This window comes from Strix aluco, chromosome 7 (genome assembly GCF_031877795.1).
Source record: "Strix aluco isolate bStrAlu1 chromosome 7, bStrAlu1.hap1, whole genome shotgun sequence".
NCBI lineage: Eukaryota > Metazoa > Chordata > Aves > Strigiformes > Strigidae > Strix > Strix aluco.
Genome location: NC_133937.1, coordinates 21,525,951 through 21,551,574, shown reverse-complemented (window position 1 = coordinate 21,551,574; position 25,624 = coordinate 21,525,951). Strand labels below are relative to the sequence as shown.

The 25,624-nt window shown below is 42.6% G+C and overlaps 1 protein-coding gene across 3 annotated transcripts; it reads right to left on the bottom strand.

Moving 5' to 3' along the window:
- Positions 1-22,140, bottom strand: C7H10orf71 (chromosome 7 C10orf71 homolog). Of its 3 annotated transcripts, XM_074830856.1 has the most exons (4): positions 21,893-22,140; positions 11,239-11,646; positions 10,948-11,121; positions 1-9,029 (listed from the first exon to the last, which is right to left on the bottom strand). In XM_074830856.1, exon 4 carries the CDS (start codon positions 8,851-8,853, stop codon positions 4,213-4,215), a length of 4,641 nt encoding a protein of 1,546 aa, XP_074686957.1. In that variant the 5' UTR covers positions 8,854-9,029; positions 10,948-11,121; positions 11,239-11,646; positions 21,893-22,140; the 3' UTR covers positions 1-4,212. The 3 variants fall into 3 exon arrangements, with proteins under 3 accessions (XP_074686957.1, XP_074686955.1, XP_074686956.1); XM_074830854.1 differs by lacking the exon at positions 11,239-11,646; XM_074830855.1 differs by lacking the exon at positions 11,239-11,646 and having other exon boundaries at positions 10,948-11,115.
- Between the last annotated feature and the right edge of the window lie 3,484 nt (positions 22,141-25,624).

Below are 25,624 nucleotides of genomic sequence, written 5' to 3'. Positions count from 1 at the left end.
TATTGTAAAACAAGTCTCATTTATTTTGTTTATTAATTAATAAATAATTACTTATTTGCAAATACAGTTGCATTGATGGAACATGCTGATGACACACATTTTCTTGGACAGATGTAGGAAGGCACTGAACACCCAAGGAGGAGTTAATAAAAATCCACACATCCAGGCCATTTCAATTAAACTGCACTCTCTAAAACAAATCCAGCAGTTTGCATGAGGAAATTTGAGCTCTTGGGACAGAGTCAAGGCTGAGGGATGGCAGTCCAAGTCTGCTGTGTGACAACTGGACTGGAAGGTTTTGCAGTTGCCCCAGAAGGAGAAGGAGGTTTAGAGGGAGGCAGTTCTGGCCCTAGAGCTAAAGACTAGGTAAGCCAGGTTTTGCCTCAGTCATGTCTGCCAAGGAAGAATGACCACTGTAAACAAGCCTCAGGGCACCAAGAAATGCAACACACAAAAAAGGCCACGTGCAGGAGAAGGGAGCAGTGAAAGCAATGGCCTTCTGTTCCCTTCAGCCTGCTGTACTTCTGTGCCTGCAAGGAGCCTGCTGTGTACTTTAGTCCTAACCACTGTCTGCTGGCAAGGCAGAATTCAGCTTAGTTTGTCTCAACACCTTTTTAACCTATGATTTAATGTCACTGTTGTTTGCACCACAAAACAGTGCTTTCCTACAATTGCTTTCGTGACTATTGCACATTTCCCATAGCCCTCCCTCCTTCAAAGAAAGAGGTGAATTCACAGTTGTCACTTTACCTAATAATGACCTCTCTGTCCTAGTTTTCCACAGCAGCAATGGAAAAAACTCCCAACAAACAGAAACAGAAAAGAATAAGGAAAGAAAAATGTTTGTTATTTGAAAAGGTGTCATTTGGCTTCCTTTTAACGCACAAATATCTTGAGTTCACCATCGCAAGCATTACTGCTATCTTATATATCGATATGCAAATGGAAGTTTTATAGGTATATTATATACATAAAAAAATACTTACATATAAATAGGGTTGTTTATGCGCATGCACGTGTGTGTTTGTACATACACACTCCCATGGCCTAGCAAGAAGTTGGCCAACAGCGTGGTCTAGGCCACAGACAGGTTTGCTGATGGGTTCATACTCAAATGGAGTCAGCACCAAGCTGGGACCTGGAGCAACACTTTTGTAATATCATTCACTCCTTGTGGCAAATAACTCTAGGGAAAGCTCTGGATGCATGATGAGAGCCACTTTCATATTTGTTTTCAAAACTCCCAGTTCTGTTTGTTTCATTTAGCTACATATTCTCTAGGTCAAAACTCCCTTTGGGATGTGCATGTTTAGAGACACAGTCTGCTGTGAATGCAGCTCCCTTAAGCTAACAGAAAGGATTGGCCAAAATAAAGAAGTCCTACTTGAAATGTATTTGGTATCCAAGTTAGGACTGGCTCCTTTTCAGCTGCCCACATTTCAGTTTACCTTCACAGCAGAGTGAAAAATACACTCTGACTTCCTCTCATACCTAGAAGTAGTATACTGGAGAATCCCATTCTCCACAGTAAGAGTTTAAGAAGGCCCTGAAGAAAAGGGTGCACAAGGAGAAGTGTGAACATCTACAAAACAAATGACAATTAACCAAGCAGAAGGGATTTTTTTTTTTAATGCAGCTGTATATTTTGCTTATCAAATTACCATTTATTTTATATCTGTGCACAGATACTTTGTATCCACAGCCTCCCCTTGGAAAGCAAGCTTTTATCCTGTCCTCCGAGACTCTGCCTACTTCTTGACTTGTGGCTATTAAGGGCATTTAAATTTGTAATATCAAACAAAAAAAAATGGCTTGTGCACTCTGCTAGACTTTCAGATTACGTAGGTTCTGTCTAAATGTACCCTGGAAAACTTTAATAGATCTATTTATCCATATTTTAACATGTAGATGACATTCTGCTCTATACTGGATAGACATTATGCTGTATATAGTGACAGCAACAGAGAAGTGCAACATGAATGGCACCATGTCAGTTTAGAAAAATGTTTGTGACCAAAAAAACCAAAAAATATTTCCCTTAATTTAAAAACTTGAAAATTGATCCTTGTTCCTGGAACACTCTTGATTTTCAAATTCTTTTTTATTTCTTTCAAAATGAGTCCTTTCCCAGGGGAAACTGCATTTTCTGAGTTCCAAGTCAAAGTTGGTATAAAAATGTTAACATTTGCAGTATAAAGTCATAGGATAATTCAGGCTGCAAGAGATCTCAGGAGTCTCTGGATGAACCTACTGTTCAAGGAAGGTCAGCTCAGAGGGCAGCCTAGGTTGTTCAGGGCCTTATCTGGTCAGGTGTTGAAAACTTTCAAGGGTGGAGACTGAACAATAAATGTTTATTCAAATATGGGTATTTGGTTGAATGTGCTCAAAACCCACACCAAACCAGTACAAGCTTCTCTGCTTCTACCCCACACCTCTGCTGTAACTGTCCCTGCCAAATCACAAAATGGCAAAACTGACACAACTCTGCATAACAGGTGAAACGAACCTTAGAAAAGGTGAAATCCAAACCCCACTGAAATCAATGAAGAGATGCCCTCAGTGTCTGTCTAGCCCCTCTAAGGGAAATGTTTTAGCAAATAGCACTGGCGAAAGGAAGTGCCTGATGGGACCAGGACAGGTTCTGAATGCATGGCTCTTGTCAGGGATGGAGGAAGGTTGGGAACTGCATTCAGGTTAGGGACAGGGTCAAACTACCAAGTGTTCTGTGCCCTGAGAGCAGCCTCAGTCCTGAGAAATTAAGAATTTACTGAAGAAAACCTCTATCATAAATATTAAAACTGGGAGAGTGGAGCACTACCCGTGTCCCATCTCCACACTGTATTTATTAACAAAAGGCCTGATGCTTCCCTTTCTTTTCAGGAGTTAGCTTAACTGAAAACAATCCTGCAAAAATAGCCTAAGATGTGAATCAGGCTGATAGTCACTGGTATAGTTCTACCTTAGAGCTCCTGCACTTCAGTTTTAATTGGGGAAAACTATGAAAATGAGACAAGAAAAAGTAAACCAATACTCCAAATATAGATATTTATAAGCAGGCACATTATATTCAATTTTTCCACCTTTAAACCAAGGTTGTCTCATTATCTATGATGATAAAGAAGAGCTTACACAAGGATGAGTGATATTTTGATACAGATCTTTCAAAGAAAAGTGATAATTCGAAGAAATACTTTTATGGAAATGAATACTTTGGATGTTTTATACCCTTTTTTAAAAAAAAGATCACAGAGTTCACAAGACCAAAATAGGTATGTTTTTCAGATTTTAAAAGTTATTGCTGTATTTCAGTGGGAGCCTGAAGACAAAACAAAACAACATGCATTTCAATTATAATAACCAAAGATCTTCTCATCGTAACAAAAAATTAAATACTGTCATGGGATTTCATTCAACTTTGCTCCTTACCAAAATATTTTAGGCCAAGTATCAAGATGAGTTGAATTTTTAAGCTGCATTATAAATAACCCCTGACTCTAGGGGAACTTATCTGGAGATTATCAAGAAGTATACAGAATTCAGCAGCATATTAGAGGATGCTGCAAAAGTATATGAGAAGTCTAGAGCAGCTGCAACTGTATTCTGGTTGTTTAAAGCTTTTTTGACAGGGCTGTTGTATTGTGCATCCAGTGTACAATCTTCTTGTCAATTACATCTGGGCAATCAATGTGTGCAGAAAATGAATCTTGGGTTTATGGCATACTTGTAAGCCATATGCTTTCTACCTGTTGATATAGTTCAAAGGCAGTGAGTGAGGAAAGTTCAGTAGATGCAGCATCTGTCCTAAGTCTCATAGGATGGATAAGATGGTCTCATAGGTTTTACTTTGTGTCATATATCATGCAACACATCTGGGCAAAAGGACACTTGCTTTGGCAATCCCAGCCACCATAATGGCAAAGCAGCAGCAGCAGCAAGCAGTGGCTTCATACTGTCATATTTATTTGTTTAGCTGGCATTGCCCCTTCATCTCACTGATAATTTGGTGCTTACTCAATTTCAGTCTTCTTCAGAGTGATCGTCACCTTGCATCTTTCAATGTGGTCAGCTTTCATTTTCCTTCCCACCCAAACCACAATGAGATTCAGACATAAAGTGTTGTACAAACATCAAATCTGCATGTGCTTTCATGTGTATGTGTCTGTCCAGACAGTTCTTAAAAACACTATCTGGTGTATTTTGTTACTTCAGTTTTCAAGATACTCCTTCAGCAGCAAAATCGTCTAAATCAGTGAGGGACACTATGTCAGTATTTGGGGTTGGACTCATGTCCTTTCCTACATGAACTTGAGTTTCTTCAGTGTCTTGACTGTAGGAGTAAGAGGTGGGTTCAATATAGGGCTGAGTATCCACAGCTTCACTGTACCTGTGGTCCTGTTGACCATCTTCAGGTAGTTCAGCTGGTTCTGGTACAGCTGGCATTAACTCGGTAGGTTCAGAGAGCTGAGAAGGTGACTTTAGCACTGCTACAGATGAAGCTGGTAAAGGCAGCACTCTAGGATAGGAGACATAGGGAGAATTCATAATTTCTGAGGAGGGGGGCTGGTCTAAGTTCCCTTCTGAGGAAGGGACTGAGACTTGAACATATTTGCCAGTTTCTGGGTCATAAAATGTCTTTAAATTAACTTCAGCTGGTAAATCAACTACATAGTATTGACCAGAGTCAGGGTCTTGGAGGAGTTTACGCTGGGTTGAAGAGGGTGAAGGGCTTACTGCTGATGTACCACTGGGTCTTCCTGTACTGGTTTCTGTGGGAGTAGAAGTTGAGTGAGGAGCAGGATGAAGATGAGAATATCCCAAGCGTGAAGGAGATGCTAATGTCTGTCCAGAATGAGAAGGCTTTCTCCCTACAGTATCTGTATGCTCAGTCTGATGTTTTTTCTGCTGCTCTTGCATTTTCTTTCTCCTGCTTGCTAGTTTTTTGGCCCGTCGCAGAGCCTTTTCTGTTTTTGGTGGCACAGCAGGAGGCTTGCCTGCTGCTCTCTCCCCAAGTCCCCTGGGCTCCAGTCTCTCAGCTTCCCCTCCAGAATCAGAAAGCAGATTCCTCCGTGCTAAATCAAGTATCTCTTCTGAAGACATATCAGCTTGGTTCTTTAATGCCATGTTCAGCAAGGCAGGGTTTGTAACATCCTCTGTCTCTCTAAGGCCAGAAATTGTTGGTTTGTCTGACGACGAACTGACAGCAAGAGAGTGCATCATGCTGCCTGACCTGGGATTTGTAACAGACGAGCATACATGACTGTCTAACAAAACCGGTGCACCTTCTGTATGTAGGATGTCCTCTAAAGCTTCATGGGATACAGGAGAATATGTGTGGTCCTCTGATATGAAGCCAGTCACAGGGGAAGTTGTCTCCCTAGTGATTATTTTTTTTGCACAAGAGCCACCTCTGCGATTAGATAAATGACGATTCTTAAAGTAATTTGTCTTTCTTTCTGTGGGATAGCTGGGATTGTTTTGTGCTTGGTCACTTTCCAGACCTAAATTTGGCTGTGTTAAGCTGTGTCTTGTCTTCCTAGTCTGGGGCTTCTCTTTCCTTCTGCAGACACTTTCCTCATTCTTTTTCTCAACTTTATTTAATAAAGCACAAGTCTCTCCATCTTCTTCCATCAGCTTCCCTAATGAAAAGCTCTCTCTATCTTCCAGAAGACTGGGATCCAGTGCTGTTGAAGCAGACCCAGGCTCACTGGCCTCTTTCCCTCTGTCAGTTGTTCCATCTCTCACATTCTGCTGCCCTCTGCGCCTTGATGCCAACCAGCCTACCTCCTGGGCATGCAACATGTTTTGGTGCTGCTTCTTGTGCTCCGTTGGGGGCATCAACCTACTTTCCATTTCCTTATAACTGCTGCTCACTGTATCATCCAGGGAAAACGACCTGAACAGTGGCAGCTTGACAGCCCTTATTACCTGAGGTGATCTGAATGTGTTATCTTTAATCATAAAAAGACTGGGTTTGGTTGAGCTTGAAGATGGTGGTGTTTGTGGTTCTTCAGACCTGGGGATAGACATCTCCCTCATACCGTCAGAAGAAGAATCCATGCTGTTGGTCTCTTCCCTTTTCTCTCTACTTAGTTTCTCTTTCATCAAGCTCCTCTGTTCATTCCCAGTAACCTTCCCCTCCCTCTTCTCTGCTGCACCAGTACCAGAGATAATACAAGCATAATATTCCAGTTCATCTTCCCCAACATCTTTCCCTCTCTCCTTGTGGCTTTTGTTACTGTCTGCACCTATTTCGCTCTTAGTCCTCTGGCTTTCCTGCAGGCATGCCTTCTGCATCAGGGGCACTGGTGGAAACGGCTCCTCCTGAAGTGGCTGCTCTACTGTGGAGACGAAAGATTGCTCCGAAGAACTAGAGCTTCTTTTGCCTTGGGCTTCATGGCCAAGTACCACCACATTGGTTTGGGTGTCACTGTGAGGCACATCCTCTGCTGGTGAGTGTTGGTTTGGGAGTGTTTTGAAGGTAAAATTTTCATTCTGAATAGCAGCCTGTCTCTCATTTTCCTCACCCTGGACACTCGGACTTTGCATGGGCTGCCCAGCTGCATTGTCTCTACTGAATGGTTTCAGTGCTGGATACTGCACATGTTTTCTTAAATCAGGTTCACTTGATTCATGTCTAAACAAAGGCAAGTTTTCATTATCCCTTGTGTTTTTAACCAGATCTTTGTGTTTTGAATTGTCTTGCTGCAAGTTGTCTCCAGTTTGGTAAAATAAAAGGTCTGCTGTTGTCTGGGGTGAACTTAAAGTCAGGTAATTGTCTGTAAAGTGTCCAGTTAAATCAACTTTATTGTCCTTTCTGTGAACACTGCCAGACAATATGGAGGTTATATCACTTGATTCATCTTCCTCTGAAATATTTTTGTTACTTTTTTCTTGTAAAGTCAGGACTGTGGCATTCGTTTTTGTACTCTCTTGTATATTCTCCCTAGTTTTATTTTTCTCCTCCAAGGCCCTTAACAGGGGAGAAGGAGTATAAATGCTTTTAACACGTTTACGCACATCCTTCAAGTTGAATAACAGACTTGATGCTTTCGATTTGTAACTATCCCGAGATGTGTAGTCACCAAATGCACTCCCCTCATGGTCTCTTGATGCTGTGCTCTCAGTGGGAGGAGGTGTCAGTGGGATCAACTCACTTTCAACAGCATCCATCTCCTGTTTTGGTGGTATGATGGGTGTTAAGAGTTCGGTGATGTTGAAAGAGGGACTGATCGATCCAGGGGAGTTTACCTGTTTAGCCAGAGGAGTCACATCCATATCAGGCTTGGCACCAGTTGCCTTTTTAGACAATGAACACGTCTCATTACTGGCTGTGAACTTCTCCTTTGAAGTTTGTCTCTTCTCTGTTGCCTCTTTTGTAGCCCTCTGTCTCCTCCAGGGTGGACAGGTATTACCCAGCTGGGGACTAACAGCCTCCCCTTCAGTTAAGGTGGCCAGGGGTCTTGGTGGAGATGGATTGGGTGCCTGGGACATAGCTGAGGGTGAAACCATCCTGTAGGATGTGGACTGAGGTGAGACAGAGGCCTGGGACAAGGCAGGAGGGGAAAGTTGAGCTGGAATTGGGGGTGGTGGCATAGGAGGGGCTTCAGGGATTGGGGGTGTTGGTGGATGGCCCTGCTGGGTGGGGAGTGGAGGAGGAAGTACCTGGGGGACAGGGGGTGGCCGAGGAGGACCCTGGTGCACATGTACCCTAGCAGGGGGTGCAGGAGGAAGAGCAGCAGGAAATTCGGTTTCTGAAGGGAAGGGGCCCTGAGGTACACATATAGTTTGGAGAGGGATGCTGAAAGCAGCTTCTGGTGGAGTTGGCTTCATCTGAAAATCTTTCTCCTGCTTCTTAGCAACAGTGGTTTTGACAGGTGGCAACTGACGTTCACATGTGTGGGATCCTTTAATAAACGGTGCTTCTTCCAGGTATGTAAGACCTTCCTTTTTCATTTTTATATCAACAAATTTGTCCTTTTCAGTCAGTTTTTTGTGATGAATATTCCATGATTCAAAAGCACTATTCTCACTGTGAAGAAAATTACCTCTTTTTGCTGGCTCATTAACTTTCACACTTCTGTTTTTTAAAGCCTTTTTAGAAGAACGGGAAAAATTTGACTTGGCTACTTTTGACATCTCAATCAGCACAGGATAATAACCATCAGAGCCACAATAACTCAGGTCTATTTTATTAGATCTTTTCTGTGGCTCATGTTTGCCACTGAGACAGTGGCTACCTTGACTAGCCTCAGAAAATTCAGAAAGTTCCTTCTGGATGCTTAAAATGTCTGTGTCATCCCACCAAGCCATATCATTTCCACGACTTAATTTCCATTTTTGAAAGCTATTCTTAATGGGCTGCTTAATGGCTATCAGGGAACCTCCTGACCCTTGGTCTGCTGTCTTATCAAATGTCTTAATCAGTGAGGACACTTTCGAAACATGTTTACTGTTCCTTGGACCAGGGACTGGCAAATTCAGATTTTTCCTTTCTGTGGCAAAGGTGTTATTTTTAGCAATCCTTTTCTCCTCTGGAACACACTTTGGTAGCTGCTGGAATGTGGAAGCCCATATTGTATGTTCATTGTTTCTTGCTGTTAGCTTGTTACAGACATTGCTTTTCTTGATTGCATGGTTTAACGTCCCTGGGTGAAATTTAGCAGAGAACTGGAGGGCAAAGTCAGGTGAAATGGCAAGATCTGGTTCATTGTAAGAGTCTTCAAGTTCTGCCACACACAAACTTTTGAAAGCCCGGTCTGTGAGGCTGCTCACCTCTCTGTCTGTGTCATCCAGGAGACTCCCAATACTTGAGGAGTCACTATGTCCTTCTGTATGTTTCTTATTTCCCTGCATTGTTCATAGGAGTCATGAATGAATTATCCAAAGGATTAATTTCAGGTGTCAAATAGGCAGATAACTGTGTTGGGTGGTTTCAGCTGTTTGCAATTCACAAGCACAAAGCAATTCTTCCAGATGGTGCTGTTGCACATCAATTCATCTTACGGAATAGCTGAAGGAAACTTTCTTCTCTGCAAAGCCAAAAATTATAAATTATCATTTTTCTGTATCAACACTATCAGACAGAGAGCATATTCCAGATATATTAGTCACTGACTAATTTGCTCCTACATATACTCTAAACAAGGTGCTAGCAATACATGAAAAATAATTGTTATTTTGGTCAATTCAATTAGCTCATGGTAGATAGTTTAATTTCTGGAAAGTGCCATTAAAAAAAAGTGGTTTCACTTCAGATTCTTTACTTGGGCTCTTAAACAAGGATATAAGAGCCAAATTTCAAGTGCTTCCCTTTCCATACCTCCAACCATAAATGCTTCCAAGTGCTGTGCATGTATTTAGCGAAGGTTAGCCATTTTTTGGCCAGGAAGAAGTAGTAATAGAAAGGGAGAAATCTTACTTAAAAAAAGAATGTCACTGGGTATATCATTGCACACGATGTCCAAAATGAAAGAAAAGTTGATAAAACCTAGTTGGCAAGACATCATGATTATAATTTAAAATATTTTGTGAAAAATAAAGTTATTATAGAAGATTCTATTCTCACTCATCTGTTAGCTCATGACTGTGGAAAATGAAGTCTATAGAACCTGCTTGTATCAGGCTGAAGCTTTGCTGTGACAATTACCGTGAGTTGGACCCTTGTTTGAGAAAGCAGAATGGCACCACAGGTAAAGAGGATTTACTGTCCATTAGCATGTTCCAAGCAAATATTGCTGGGGTAAATTCCTTTAGCCACTCATATCCAGATAGGGTTTGGTTGGTATATTGAAAGTGAGAGGCTGCTAATATCAGCTTAGCCAGCAGAAGGCAGGAGTGCCTAGGGGACTCTAGCAGACCCACTAAAGGAGCACAGGGAACATTTGGTTTCAGTTCCAGAATTGCTGAGAGCAAACGGTAACCCATTCAACACAATTATAAAATACACAGCCTTCCATTAATCCCTGGTTACGATGCACAGTCAGGGCCCACAGCATTGTGGTTTTTGTCTATCTCCACATCAGTCTGAAGACAGGATGGGGGAATCTTTGGATGGAACAAGCAAAAGCAAAATAGACCCTTAAGCTATACTTGAAATCTATACACTAAAACTCTTTAAAGTTTGCTCTGCAAACTCTTTAGATACTTATTCTCACATTCAGGGGCTTAAGCAGGGTATTGACTAAACTACAGTGAGACTCAATTTAAAAGCATATTCAAGAGCTAGCTAAAACCTACTTCTTAAAGTCTGATCTGTATCTCCATTTCCTAGTACAATTGCATCATGAACTTGTGATGAGCTGAAACACCACAGTTCACATCTACAGCAGCTTCTACAAGCTTGAGATGGAAGCTGTCTCCATCTCAAGCCTGAAGCTGTCTCCATCTCAAGCCTGAATCCACTGTAGAACTGAACAACAAAATCCAGATCCAGATTTCAGCCCCTCCAGCTGTCCGAATCCATGATTTCACCTTTGGCCCATCTTAGTGAAACTCTTGGAAAGGGCATGTTTTCCCCTGTGATGACTCAGTGCTGGTCAAAGTACAAAAAGTCAGAGTAACTGGGCTTAATCAGCTGAATTACTCAGGCTCAGTTGTTTCTTCAAATGAAAACACTCCTCACCCTCCTTTTCTATTAAAAAAACCCTCAGCCAGCCTATTTTTAGACTAAAAGTATCACAGTGAATCTTGATTCTGTCCTTCCAGCCATACAATTCCAATGACTTATGCAGAACTACAATAGATTTACACGAGAAATAAAATGAGTTTAATAGAGCTTCTCCATTTTATTTTATACAAAGATTTTTCAAAAGTGAGTTTCACTCCCCACACTGCACATACATTTTTGTGTATAATGTAGCAAGAAAAAAAGAGAAGACAAATGAAAGGTTATTCCACTCTTGGATTTGATTCTTAACTGTTATATGAGTGGGCAGTACAGGTACATACCTGCCATATAATTTTGCTTATCTTCAGAACTCCCTCTCATGTTTGTATTTGGCTTCATTTCTGATCATCTTTAGTGAGGAGGTAGAAATAGTCCAGTGATGTAGATTTGACAGAAGTAGTGTCCAAGGATGTTTCCAACCTTCAGCATTTTTTGATCTTAAGTGAACTCTGTAACTTGAACACAGAGACATTTGTTTACATGATCTGTCATTATGTCATGCTATATTCATTAATTTATTTGTTCATTCACATTTTACAACCATTTTAGGAGTGATTTGCTGGTTTTCTTACCAAAAGAGACAGGTATTCATCCCAGAGTGATAATAACCAGATATCTTGAGGGTTTGGTAGCTCGTGGAGTGCAGTCAGGTTCCTAGCAAACAACTATCACAACCCCCAGCACTTTCTTGTATCACCAGCAGGGGCTAACAGCTGAGTGAGCAATGGTTTCCTGGTAGTCTGCCCATTGGAAAGGCTGGGTGACGTCTTCAGGCTAAAAAGAGGGGTTGTGCCAGATGATTTCTTCCCTGCTGCTGTGTACGTCCTTGCTGTGCCTCTCTTTCAGAGGGACTGCAGAGGAAAATGTGTGCCTCCACTCCACCTGTATATGACTTCCTACTGCCAACAGGAATAGACATCAATCTGGTGGACTGGGAACCAATGCAGCTGAGGTTTGAAAGTCCATCCTTTACACTGTCCCTGTTATAAAGGAGAGGAAAGGTGGACAGCTTGATGGTGAGGGGCAGTAAACAAAACATATTTTTGCTTCCATGCATGAACCAGAGGCAGGAGATGCTAAATGAAAGCTCAGCTGTGGTGAATGTGCATCGCTGCTGTCCTTTTGCTGTGGAGACCCCCAAGGTTCAGGCTAGTTTGCTTACTCTTTGCAAGAATATATCCATTTCCAACAAGGAGAACTGCCTGGCCCTGAGGTAATGCAAATAGCACAAAGGTGTAGATACAGTAGATTTTCCTGAAGCAAGGTTTTCCTCTAACGAAACTTTTGTGTCAGCCCATGATATTCAAAACACACTAGCAAAAGTGGCAACAAGGGCTCACCCATTGGGATGCTCTTCTATACATGAGGAAGGACAGTTGTCAGTGTTAGTTTAGGGACAAGCCTCTACCAATCAGAGCTTTTTGTGGTCTGTTTAAGATGTCTGAGTGAAAAAAAAAGTAAAAGCAAAGAAAAAAAACCCCAATGCTATGTCTGGTTGCAGCCAGATGTAAAAAGGCATCATCACTGCAGAGATCTGTACTTAGTTATCTCTTTGCTCAGAGGTTAAATTACAGTTTTACTGCTTCTGTGGCACTCTTAACTGTGCAAATCTGACACAGCCGTGGGAGATTGTGATTATGTTCTGGCTCACTCATCAACGGGGCTATTGACTAAATTCCAGCAGCACAATGTTCATCACTGTTTATTGGTAGTGGTGCCTGAACTAGGAGGAAGCTTGGCTTTCAGATCTTATGGACAGAGGTCTGAAGAAACATCTTGTCCCTTGTAAACTGAGAACATTTGCTGAAAAGTGAGTAGGGTAACAATAAACATGTAGATCATGATGTAATCTCAGCAATTATTTTCCTAGATGGAGTCACTGTTACAAAAACAACTCAAAGCCACTGATTAAAAAAGAAGCGACTCTCACTGCCTCTGAAACCGTTGTGAAGATCCTTGTCTTGCCTGGCTATAATACTAGTACTTGGACAGTGTAATGTTTCAAGCCGGAAAAGCTGTATCTACATCAAGTGTTCAAGGTGCAGATCACTACTGGGACTGGGTGGAAACAGCAGCACTGTACTTATCTAACTATCCCTTGTGTAAGTATGATAGTAACTTCTGAACTTTGGACAACGAAGCTGTTCATGGCTGATTTAATAACCTGGTAAAGTCCCATTTCTTTATCTTTTTGGACAAACATGGCAGCCTGCAGCAAGGTGCAGTGTTTGATCTTAGGTCAGGATTCACCTAATTCAAACACTTAAGGATATCTGGATTTAGTCTATTTTCAAGACAGAGGAAAGCAATGCTGGGTGTTTGGAACTGCCTGGGAAATGCTGAGAAACATGTGAAGTGTTTGCAGTAGGCATCATCTGATATGAGCTACTGAAAAAGCTTGCATGAATGTACAGATTTCAAGGAGCTTAATCAGAAATGAACCTCCCCTCTCTTTTAAACAGGAGGCTTTCTTAAGTGCCTAGCAAGTTGTGATGAGGAGGTTAAATTACAGAGACTATTCCTGGCCTGGCACAGACTGAATGTCAACTCTTTTCACTAGACAGGAGCTGGGCAAACCAGCAAACTTCGCTGGAGAGTGTGACATCACTGCTGCTGCAATATATAAAGGGCCGGTTGGTTCCTCCACTCCCCTTGGGCTGGTATTTGGCTGAAATGCTGTGCCATGAGACATCGTGGTGGCATTTTGGCAGCACCCTTGAGAGTTCCATAGCAGTCTGAAGTCAGCAGCACTACATTCCCCTTGAGGATGGGAAGAGAAGGGAGAGGGAGGGAAGGTGGGTTTTTTTAATCTTTGTGAGCTGATTTCTTCATGTGGTGCGCTCTATATGGCATCCATCCACAGCTCCAGCGCAAAACTTAGAGCCCTATGGTGACTGCTGGCTGAGGTTTATTCAGTGGTGTGCTCTACTTGCACACAGGCTGCTGCTTTGGGCTTCCAGAGGCTCATCGTGACAATGAATAGTGCTTCTTACCATGGGAAATAGGAGTATCCCTAATGAATTGATGACTTTTTTGCATAGGTGCATGTTTGTTCATGGCATACACAGGAGCTCATAATCAGATGAGAGGGCTGGATGGAAACAGGCCTGTTCAGCTTATGTGTGATCAGGCCGAGACAATGCTCCCACAGCCAATGGCAGCTCCTCGCTAGGCTGAGCAGTGCTTGGCTCAGTGAGCTCTCTTGGCTCTTGGATATCACCAAAAAATCCTGCATGGAAGCAGTGATCAGTATGTGAATGACTACTGAGTGTGCTGCTGTCGGTCAATGATCACAGTACTGCTGTCTTCACTGTGCAGTTAGGAAAACAGACAAAATGGTGTCAGGGAGTTAAAGGTCACCCTGTAAGTCCCTGCCAGAGACAAGGAGCCAGAAGGACGTCCAGGAGAAATTAAAAACCTCTGTAGTCTGGTGTAGGATACCTGAACGTCCCTTGTGCTGGGCTTCTTGGACCGCCAAGGGTGTGTGGGCTGGTCATATTGGGCTGCATTGGAGCCAAATGCTCTTTCTGATCTGCCCTGCTGCCTGGACTACTCCAGGCACACTGCTTCTCTGAGCAGCCCTCAGGGCACATGGACCAGGAGGATCGCAATACCCTCGCCAAGGAGGGGAGCTGCCTGGCAAAAGAGACGGTGGTGTTCCAGCCACATTTCCCTGAACTGTCAAGAAAGGCAACTTCTGGATTAAAATGACCATAAGATGAAAGCTATTAGCATGAGCCTCCACTTCCCTTATCCAACAAGATCACGTTCATCTATGCTTTGTGGTCATAAAAGGCAGCCAAAATGAATTCTCCTGCTTGGGGAAAGGGGAACCACTTTCCTCAAATACAAATACCTGCTCCAGTAGATGGAGGTGAAGAACTGGATCTGTCCACCTTGTGGTGAAGATCCCAAACACTGACAGAAATGACTAGCATAGAACAAGGTGACCTCAGCTATTCCAGCAGCAGATCTTTGATCATTACACTGGTGAGGCAAGGTGAAGGAACCATGTGTCTGAACCAAACCAGTGTAGACTGGGTCCATTCCCCTTGATGATTTGGCCCAGTAATTGTGTGTCGAACAGCTTGTCCTGGGCCAGCGAAGAGGAGAGACTGTTCTTGACTTTGGGCCAACTTCTGTTCTCAGTTACACTGGTATAAATCTAGAGTCATTTTACTGACGTCAGTAGAATAACTGAGAACAGAATTGGTGACTCTAAATACATCTACTTCCTAAGCTGACACTGGTGCACTATCCAGAAGGCTACATAAGTAACTGTAACCACAGTAAAGTGAAATCCAACATCTCTGAAGAGCCAAACCTCACCACCATGTGGCATTCAGACCAACATGTGAAGGAAAGGGATTTTTGAACTGATACCACTTTGCTATGCCACCAAATGATGTCCTCTGCACAGTTATGATTTTCTAACCTGTATCACTCACCACTGACAATAGCAGTGCATTTGGGACAAAGTAATTTTGATCTTTTCTGCAATATTCACTAGAATATCTAGACCTAAGAGTGGTGTGGTAGATGTGCAGTCCCAGACTGGACCAGCAAAGCTGGCTGCCAATCTGAATTGCCATCCTGTGGACAATATCATCTTTTGGAAATGTGTTTGTGTGTGTGTGATGGGAGGATGTTCTCATTTAGATTGTTTTTGAAATTTCACATGGAATAAAGATTCTGAAGAAAAATTAAATTGAAAAGATTTTTTTAAATTCTGAATGAAATTTTGAAATTTATATTTCAGATTATTTCACTATTTTTACACTATAGGCCATGAGAAGTAGCATGTAATATATACCATAATAGTTAAAATAGTATATTATTACTGTCCTTAAGTCAGAGAGGGTGTATGCTATTTAACATTAACTGAAACTTTTCATTTTATTTTCTACATGAAACAATACTCTGATGGTATTGCAACAGAGTGTGATCTTGTTTTGAAATTTCCCTAAGTAAATATTCCAAATGATCAAAAAAATAATTTCCAATTATCTTTCTAGGGGAAATGTCATTAAAATGAATATGATTGTGATTTTATTTGTTTAGTCAAACCATTTTTTTCTGAAGAAAAGACAGCTGAAGTATTTTTCTCCCAATGAGCTCTGCTGAAGCTGGTGCATCTGTTGCCATGGGAGCTGGAACCAGGGTCTCACCAGACTCACAGCTCAAGGAAGGTCAGTGGAACCTGGTGGAAACATGAATGGAGGGAGGGAGTGTATCTAGCTAATGATCATGTGTTATGTATCCTGCACTGCATCCTTTCCCCAAAGGACGTGAACCTCCAGGCCCCAGCTGGAATGCTTACCTCTTCAGCTCAGACCACAAAGCTTCAAGCACTGGGAGATGAAGACCTCACATGAAGAAAAATTGGAGGCACAGAGACTGCTTGCAACAGCTATGGAGAATCATGGCAAGACTCTCTACCTTTCCCTTTCTGGTTCAATGGCAAAGACCCAACAGTTATTTCCAGATGGTCTCCATACTGCCTTTCCCAATGTCCTCCAAATGCCCCATCCTGCCAAGAGGCCTGTCAAGTCTGGAAGAATGAGATGTTTCTCAGAAAGGGTTGTATTTGGACTGAGGCTTTATTGCAACTCCTGCTCACTTCTTCCACTACCTGAGCCCTATTCACTGCCTTTGAAGAGTCAGTAACATGCAGACATGATGGAGGAAGTCAAAGACGCAGAGTGCATGACTAACACAGGCAAAGGGGGCAGGTGCAGCACTTGACAAACAGCACATGTCTACAAGAATCACAAGGCAAAGGGATGGTGCTCCTCCCATGACCTGAAGTCAGCACAGACAAGTGACATTTAAGCAACTGAACCCAAACAGTGCATTTCTTGGCATTAAATGTCTGACTGGAAAAGGCCACTGTCTGTAACCAGGTCAGTCATTATACACTGAGATATTTATACAGCTCTCCAGTAATATGGTACATGAACACCTCGTGGCTATTTATCCTTACAAACTCTTCCACTGCAATCAGGATTTCTGTCTCATTTACAGAACAGCAGCTAAGGCTCAGCCTCAACTGACTGATTTGCAAAGATCAAACAGGGCATCTATGGCAGGGCAGGGAACGAAATCTATGTTTTCTGAATCACAAAAGAAGAACTTAACCTTTGTCAGTTAAGGCAAAAATGTGCCTTCCCACTGCCCTTCATAGGGCTTGGTACTTTACCACAAGCCTCTGTAAAAAACCTCAACTGAGTATGGAGCTGTAGCTTGGCATTACATTGTATAGTGAAATCCATCCAGATTTGCAGGTGACTGACTTACTGCAAAGATCTCAGCTCTGCCTCAGGTGCTTGATACCTATATCTCTCCAAGATCACAAAGACTCAAGCCTTCCTCACTAGTTCAAGGTGACAACTGACACTGCGTTGGTACGGCCCCCTCACTGAGCACTGACACGATTTTGGCTGATGAGACAGGTATTCATCTCCTTTCATTCAGTCTCAAGCAAGGTTTAGAGGATGAAAGCTTCAGAGGTTTCACTTCCTGAGTGGGAGAAAGGAGATTTTCCCACAGTAGAGGGAAAGTTGTAGAGTACCACAGCATCGCAATGGCTAGAGAAGGGAGATGACAAAGGGGGAAGGGAAGAAAAATAGATGGACAAGAAAATAAATGTAATGGCTTGGATGCCTTGTAAAGGAGTATGCCAGACAGTACTAGCCCCTGTCATGGGAAAAATGTAATGGTACCAGCAAATATGTTAGACACAAGAGGGAAGCAGGTGTATTCTCCTCTGTGACCTACACAAGGAAATCTGCAGCTAGTAACAAGTCATGGCTCACTTCTCTTTCCAGGCTGGGGAATCTGAAACCATACCCCACTTACACTGCCCTCCTCATCAGCCTCAGCACACCGATACCATCTGCACTGTCAAGTTTACACTTACACCATATAAGCTTCTTGACAAGGAGAGTCTGACCCACACCCACTCACACAGGATACAGTCTCAGGAAATAACAAGCTTGCAGAAAACAAGCACTATTCTTTTACTGGTAGTTTCACCTGCTCCTTTCCTTTATATCTTCTGGATATTTCCAGGGTTTGGACAAGGATTTTGCTGAATCTGTTTTCTACAAAGAGAAGAATTCAAGCCATTTGTACATGCTAGGTTCAAAATTGTTTCAAATTCTAAGTGGTTTTCTCACCCACTGAATTCCACAGGATTTAGGGTCATGCAATACCCTGAAATACCTGATGTACCAGAGAGGGTAAGAGAAGGTGGAGGTTTTGGTTTTCAAAGTTTTCTGGCTCAGGCTGCAGGAATAGAGTTATTTCTTACTTACACCTTGCTACAGCTTTCAAGTGCAGTCAAAAGAACTCAGTTCCTGAGTAAGCAGTGTGGCAGGGAGGGAAATACATGCTTATATACATGCCAGAGCATATGACTCAAGCACACAACCATCCATTCACATAACATCTTTCCTCTGATGACAAACTGCTCCTCAATCATTTGTGATCGTAACAGAGCCATTTCAGTTGAAGGACAAAAGCTGTGGCTTGCTTTACTCCTGCCTACTATCTGGAAGGTGGCCATGGGACAGCTATCCACCTATGGGACAACTTTGACAGGGCAGGGAGAGCCCACCCACCCTTGCCTCCAGGTATTATCTCTGGAGGCCATATTATTTTCCTCCGTTTGAGGAGCAAAAGCCAAACAGTGGTCTTGTCCTGAGCAAGAGGGAAGCTCCTTCCAGTGCCCTTTTCACTGTGCAACAGGATTTAATTTTTTTTCCTGGGAAATGCAGACTTCCTCTTCCTATTCAGAGATTGATTCATTGTTATGATTTAACGGTGGGTCCCCAAGGCAATTCCTCATTCTTTTACAGTTAATGCACATGCTAAGGCATTTCTTGTGATTATTCTGTAAAGGATATATGCAAAAGACAGAAAGGAAAGTAAGAGTTTTAAACAGAATCCACACTTGTTCCCTAAGAGACAGGCCAATGACTCTGGCTAAATCAGCACCTCAGCAACCTCAGCAATGCTGTCATCACAGTGCTTTTTGAGACCATCCAGACTGTCTGAAGAACACTGCAGGCCACCAATAGCATCACTGGCAGCCCAGTGCTGTTACCAGCCACTTCTTCCCCAGCCCTTCTCCTCAATTCTCCCCCACACCCCAAGTGTCAATTCTAGCTACCTGTCTATGGCTTCATTCATTCACAAGCCTAGTCAAAGAATAATTTCTCAGTTTTGGGGAAACAGACTAAGTCCTAATGTCACTACTTCAAAGCAGATCAGTCAAAACAGAGTCTCAGTGAACAACATCATGACCAGGAACGTTGCCCCACTGCCCCAGCACAAACCCTGGATGTGGCTTGCAGGATCCAGTTCCCTCTGAACATGTTGTTGCCTCTGCACCAACATCCCAGACAGTTCTGGGTGCTTACACCAATTTCTGCACAATGGAGCCCTGTGCTTTGAAACATGCAAAGGATGAGGACAGGGACACACCTGAAATACATTTCAACAGAACAGAAGCCATCAGAAGTGTGCAGAATTGTACAAGGGACTACAGTGAAGCTGACAGGCAAGCCAAGCTGACCTTAAGGTATGACAGCTTATGCCTGATCCAGGTAAAGGTGATAGACAGAGGCACACCTGAGACTGAGGATCTGCAATATCCGTAAACCACCAGATACTGCCGTTTGCTGACTCCGCATGTTAAGGTGTAGCCAAATGTTAACCACATGTACCTCTTTTAGACACTTAAAAAAATTTCAGGGATTTTCACCTCAATCTTTTCCAAGTGGAAAGTATGAGTTAGGTGGCCTTCATGTACCTGACTGTCACAGCCCTATCACAGTTCCCAAAACAGCCCCAGACATAGTGAGTAAGCAACAGGAAAAGCATCCCTGAAGCTACTGGGATGTAGATATGTGAGAGACTGAAAATAAAGATGCATCACTATTTGACTTGCTTGGCTCATAAGAAGATTGGTCTGACTGTTACCAGAGGATTTAAATTAATCATTACTAGATAATGCCTTCTTGTGTATCATTATTTGCAAGCACAGGAGATGGATGATAGAGAAACCTAGGACTATAATTAAATATCTGCTTTCTATGCCTGTCTAAAGAGGATCATTTTGGAGGGGAACCCAAGGGAGAGGGAAACTTTACTTCTGGGGAAGGGTTGTCCTCTTATGACTTCAATGCTGCCTCAGTTTCTCTGGGACTGCTAAGGGACAGCGGTCTTGGTGGCAGTCTCTCCAACCATACACACTTGAAAGCCATAAAAACCTGTCAAGAAGCAACACAGTCACAAAACACTGAGCTTAATACACACATGATATGTACATATAAGCAGTGACTGTCCCACCCAAAAACATATGCAGGCTCGATTGAAGAGGGACAAGCTTTTCTCAAGGGTAAAGTTCCTCTATCAGTGCACACATGCAGCCCCCGCTATTGTCCCTTTTCCCACACACCTGTCAGCTGGCTCACAGACCACAGGTCCCAAAATGCAACACTGCCTCAAGCAATGTATGCTAGCTCTAAAAGCAATGGACTCACCCGCTCACTTATAGTAGACAAAGTTCTGTGTGACCCAGCACCCCGGCTGCAGGCAAGCCAGCACAGTGAAGCCTGCAGCTAAAAACCACTTGCAGAATTTGCCTCTGCCAGCAACTTTCTGTGTGTGTAAATTCAGCTAGACTAAAGAAAGCAAAGACTGATACAGATGAGTGGCACTTTCTCCCAACCTGGCTCATGGGGTTAGTTGGCTTTTTTCCTGTTCTTGGAGTGATTTACATTTTCATGGGCCTTTTGCACAGGTCTAGTAGTGCAAGTACAGACAAGACAAACATTTCAGAGAAGCAGGTAGGAAAAAGAAGCTACAGAGTGAAATGTCCATGTGCTTTTGGTTTGCGGTGCAGGGATGCAATTATACCTGCATACCTCTACCCAGCTGTGGCCTTCAAGTTCACTGGTGAGGGTGAGTGCCTGTTACAACTGTTTTAGTAACTAAGTTGTGAATATGTATGGAAATACCTCCTAATGACAAGCATGAGAGGATGGAGAAATTTAATTGTTTTGAGGCTCCAATATACTGGGAATCTTTTATTTATTAATATTCTCCACAGGCCTTATCCTTCAAGAATTTAACAGAGGGCATTTGCTTTTTACGTGGTCAATTTCTTGAAGAAGTGAAGGAAAATAGCCATGGATGTTGATCCTGTCCAGAAAGCTTATTTCTCCTTCTTATCTCTTCTCACTTTTCCTTCTCTCCAGCCTCCCTCCCAGCAATGGCAGAGGACTAGTGAGGAACCCTCTAGCTAATACCATACAAAGTCAGTGTGAACTGGTCACTTTGACCTGCTACTGGAAAACCTTTCCCTCTTCAGATTTAATTGAATTGCCTGCTCACAGACCATTTAAAAAGGCATAAGCAGTTTGGCTTCTCAAGCTCAATTTTAATTATTTCTGTTCTTATTTGCTGCTGAGTTCTGCAGCTAGGCTAATAAAATGCTGTTCCTTGGGATGGCAGATTAAGAGGTTCTGCAACAACTGGAATCAGAAAAGCTTATGCCATTTAAGAAATTTTCCACTGATTAAAATTGGATACAAGTCATAGTCACAGTCATTTATAGTGGCCTCTTAGCACTGCCTAGGTATTTGAACTATTTTACTTTTTCAGGCTCTGTAGCATACTAATTGCTCTCTATAAAATATTTAAATTATTCTCTTCCTATTTGTTCCAAAAAAAGAAATAAAAATGCCTTCAAACCCCTATACAAATCACTAAAGTTTATATGAGTATCTTATCTGTAGGCAGGAAATCATCTGGAAAATAAAATCAATGTATATTTGCTTAAAGTTGCTTACAGCACAATGTGCAGGACAATTAAATGGAGTTTCATGGCAATTTAGTGGTCTTTTTAAAAGATCATACCCCTTTACCAAATAATTATGTCATAAACAGTAATCACTGCATACAAATCTATATGTATGTCTCTTTCCACACACAGAATTTCAGAGACAATTCTGCACTTTTCAGAGCAGAAAAAAGCTGAACAAAATGAAAGAACTTTCCACCCCTAATCACTGAAAAAAAAGATATAAATGCTGTTTGATTTCTTTTATCTGATCAATTACACAACTGATTCTTGAGTGCACACAAATTCACATGCTCAGACACCACCATTCTTCACCATTTCCCTGTTTTAAAAACACTCATACGCTTCGTCCTTACCTTCTGTGCTCCAGCTTCGTGATCAGGGACAGTGCAGTGCTGCGCTTTCTTCCCTTAAGTCAAAGCCCCAACACATTTTACAGCAGCCTGCTTACTATTAGCACTTCCCATTATTTATGTGTTTCAGACTCTCCTTCTGAGCATGGTTATCTTAATAGAAACAACCACTGAAAAATAAATAAAACAATAAAAGTGGAGGAGCTAAACCTTGAGTCCTTACAGACCTGCCCAGCCAGGTGAAGTGAAGTGAGCAAGGAATCCAAAGTTAGTAAAATGTATTTAAATAGTTATCAGGCAAGGGGAAACCAAACAGAGATCATGGTGGGGAAGAGGCAAACATACGTATTGGAATAACCATGCGGTGTCAAGTAACAGACAGATGAAACAAACAGTCATCAGCTATTTTTACATTCAGATTTGCCTTTGGTAATGCTTCAGAGATAACTAATACAGAAAGTAATGCTGTGCGATTGGCTCGCTACTGCCAGTGATTCAAACCTTAAAGCACTGCATTTTTGTATCTACAGGTGGGAGTCAAAATGTTTATTAAGGTCACCATTAAAAATACCGTGTAAAAAGTATGCATATGAGTAACACATTACTGTCCTACCAAGGCTTTTTCATAAATAGCTCATTTCATCATCAAGGCTGGACAAATGTATCCAGCATTCTTGGAGTAAGGACTCCATTCCACCATCCTTCCAAAGCAAACAAAACCAGCCGCCCTCCTGGGAGGCACATGCCAGCACTCGGTTTCATTTGGTGAACTGCAATAGGATGTTGAATAATAGGGGAAATATGCCATGAAGTCAACAAGCTAAGTTTTTATATTGCAGATATAAACAATGGATTGCATCCTGGGCTATGCTGAGAACACAGAGCTCCTTACTGAAGTCATGGGGCTCTCTCAGGGCTCAGCATCGTGCTGGACTTGAGCCACAGCCTGCAGCAAATGAAGAGCAGAATCTCCTGCAATTACAGCCCAGCTCCTGCTTCCATGGTGGAGCAGGGCTCCATGAGCCCAGTGCTCATTTGCATTCTAAAAAGAGCTGCTAATTACATTGCTACAGCATAAGCAAGGCAACAACCTTGTAGTATCTGCTGCCTGAGAATCTCCAAGCACCAGGAGGCTTGTGGTGAACTAATCCTCCCTGCCATCCAAGAGCAGCTGAAGTTTACCAGTTCTCAGAGAGACAATGACCTGCCTTCTCTAAAGCAACCTTCAGCTTTGAATTCCCCACCTGGAAGAGGTTCATCGTTCACCTTAGATGCCAGCAGGAAGATTTTGCAAAGCCCACTCTCTTAAATTCCTAGTCTAGGCTTTTGGTGCTCAAGTGCTCCTCCTAACTCATCCCAAACTGAATGCTGGTCTTGCCAAACATCAGGGCACTTCTGCTAAGTTCTGGCCCCAAACTACACACTTCCAACAGTTACCCATGCCCTGTACCCAGGAAAGACTTATGCACAAAGATCTAGTGCATCATGAGTCATGGCACCTGTGAACTGAGACATCAGAGAGAACACAGGTGCACACACACCAAAAAAAAAAAAGTTTGGGATGAAAACAGTAGAAAAGTAGTTTTCAGGCACCCACAGCCACTAATGTAGGCAAAACTGCCTGTATATAGTTGTCTGTCTCTCCCACAGATTTCTAAAGAGGGGTGGAATGTATTTCTGGAATACTTGTGCTAAAAATAAACCCATCCCTGCTGTCTATGAAGAGAGGCAGGTATAGCCCTGCTTTCTGTAAGCCCATGAACTTATGAACTGCTTAGAGCCTGAATTGCAACTAGAAAGACCCTTATGGAAATTGTAACTGCTAGTGCAGGAAGGGTGGCTGATTGCTTGGAGAATCCAAAACAGGCCTCTCACACGAAAACAGCTGGGGTTAACACTATTCATCATGATGAATATGCTTTACAGACTCCAGCTTTGAAAGGACTCAAATCTTGGGATAGGCGTTATGCTTATTCAAATATGATGATAATAAATACATATATTTGCAAATCCAGTGTTCAGATGAGACTGGGATCAGATGGCCTGTCATTAAAATAAAACCACTTCTGGGTAAAATTACTGAATAACACACAGCAAACACAACCCAGTGGCACTTAGGTGTTGTTATCCTGCTCCCAGGAAATTTAAAAAGCAAAAATTCCTGCTGTTTCCTTTCAGTGAGTGTAGAGCAATAACAGATCACACTGAACTTTTGTAGACAGCAGTTTGGACTGAAATTCTAAATTTATATGAAGAGTATGCAATTTGCACAAATATGTCAATGGACAATGAATATATGTATGTATAATGAACTACATCTTTCACAGACACACACACACTTGAAACTCTGTATGCTTGGCAAGGCTGAGAATACAGACATGAGAGCCTCATGCAAGAGCAGTATTTTTCAGCCTTTTCTGACTTGTATCCCATCCCTTAACACTCTCCAGGGAAATAAATGGAGTTCTGCCCTATTGAGAGAGACAGTTTTTTCCTTTGTTACCTTAGCTGCAAATCCCAGAGAAGCAGTAAGCAGACCCCGAGGGGTCAATGGACTGATCATATGCAAAAAGTCCCTGGTACATGGAAACCAAAAAGTGGAACTGATTATAAACAGAAATGAAAACAATGCCACTCTACACTAGGAAAATGCAAGTATCAAACTGCTTTGGTTGTAGAAAGTAAATGGTTTATAATTCTCTTGGCATTAATGAGCAAGGGGCCTATTTAATAACCCATGAGAGCAATATGACTGTATTGAGTTTTCAGTTGTTTGTTTACAGCACTTTTTGTCCAGCAGAGCAATGCAGGTTCAGTTCTTACCTGACAGCCACAGACTGAATAATTTGTTGACTGTTATCATGGTCAGTACAATAGCTTGATTGGTGGTCACTAGACAGATGAGTGCAGAACGTCGGCTGGACAGAGGAGCCCCAGTGTCATGTCAGCTGAACAAAAGCAGTGAATCAAGGACTAGAACATATCCCACAGCAGGACAACACCTTCCTCTGCTCTGGATGTTGATCCCCACACTTGCAGGTAGATATTGCTGTGCCCCACCTGAAGTCTTGCAAGGCCTGCGTTTCTCTGGGGATGTTTATAGGACCTGCATGCCTGATCCTGGATGTGCCCAGAAGTGCAGCAGCAATACAGTGCTGAGCAAGGAGTCATTGTGCAAACCAGTGCTGCTCCACCTGCCTCCTTGGGACAGCCCAGGTGCTTCCATCTTGTTTTCCAGCAAGTGTGCTCCATCTCCATGAGATCTGTCTGGAGGGGGAGGTGGCTGCCAGTTCTATCCCATTTCTGCAGCATGTCAGCAACCTGGACCCAAACCCCTTCTTTCCATGCTCAAGCTGATCTGAATGCACACCTCTTCTGATGATGAAAATGCTCTCAGTTTCTGGGGAGGAGGTGCTTGTCTTGTTCCTCCTCTTGCAATCTTTCCATTTCACACCTTGCTGAAGGAGAGAGAATGCCTGAAAATGAGTTGAGGTCTCCAGTATTGCATTCTCCTCTAGGAGGCGCTGGACTTGCCTGAGCATCTACATATTTTCTACTAAATGTGAAAGCATCACTGATTCCTCCTGCATCTGGATTTTGTGCAAAAGCTCTGGTCAGACCTACCCCCCTTCCCTGTCTCCAGGAGGCAGCAGAGACCTGAAGGTCCTAAGTGAGGAAGATGTCTCAGTATTGCTATAGGTATTTTCTCATCCAAAGGGGAACAAGATCAAGGCT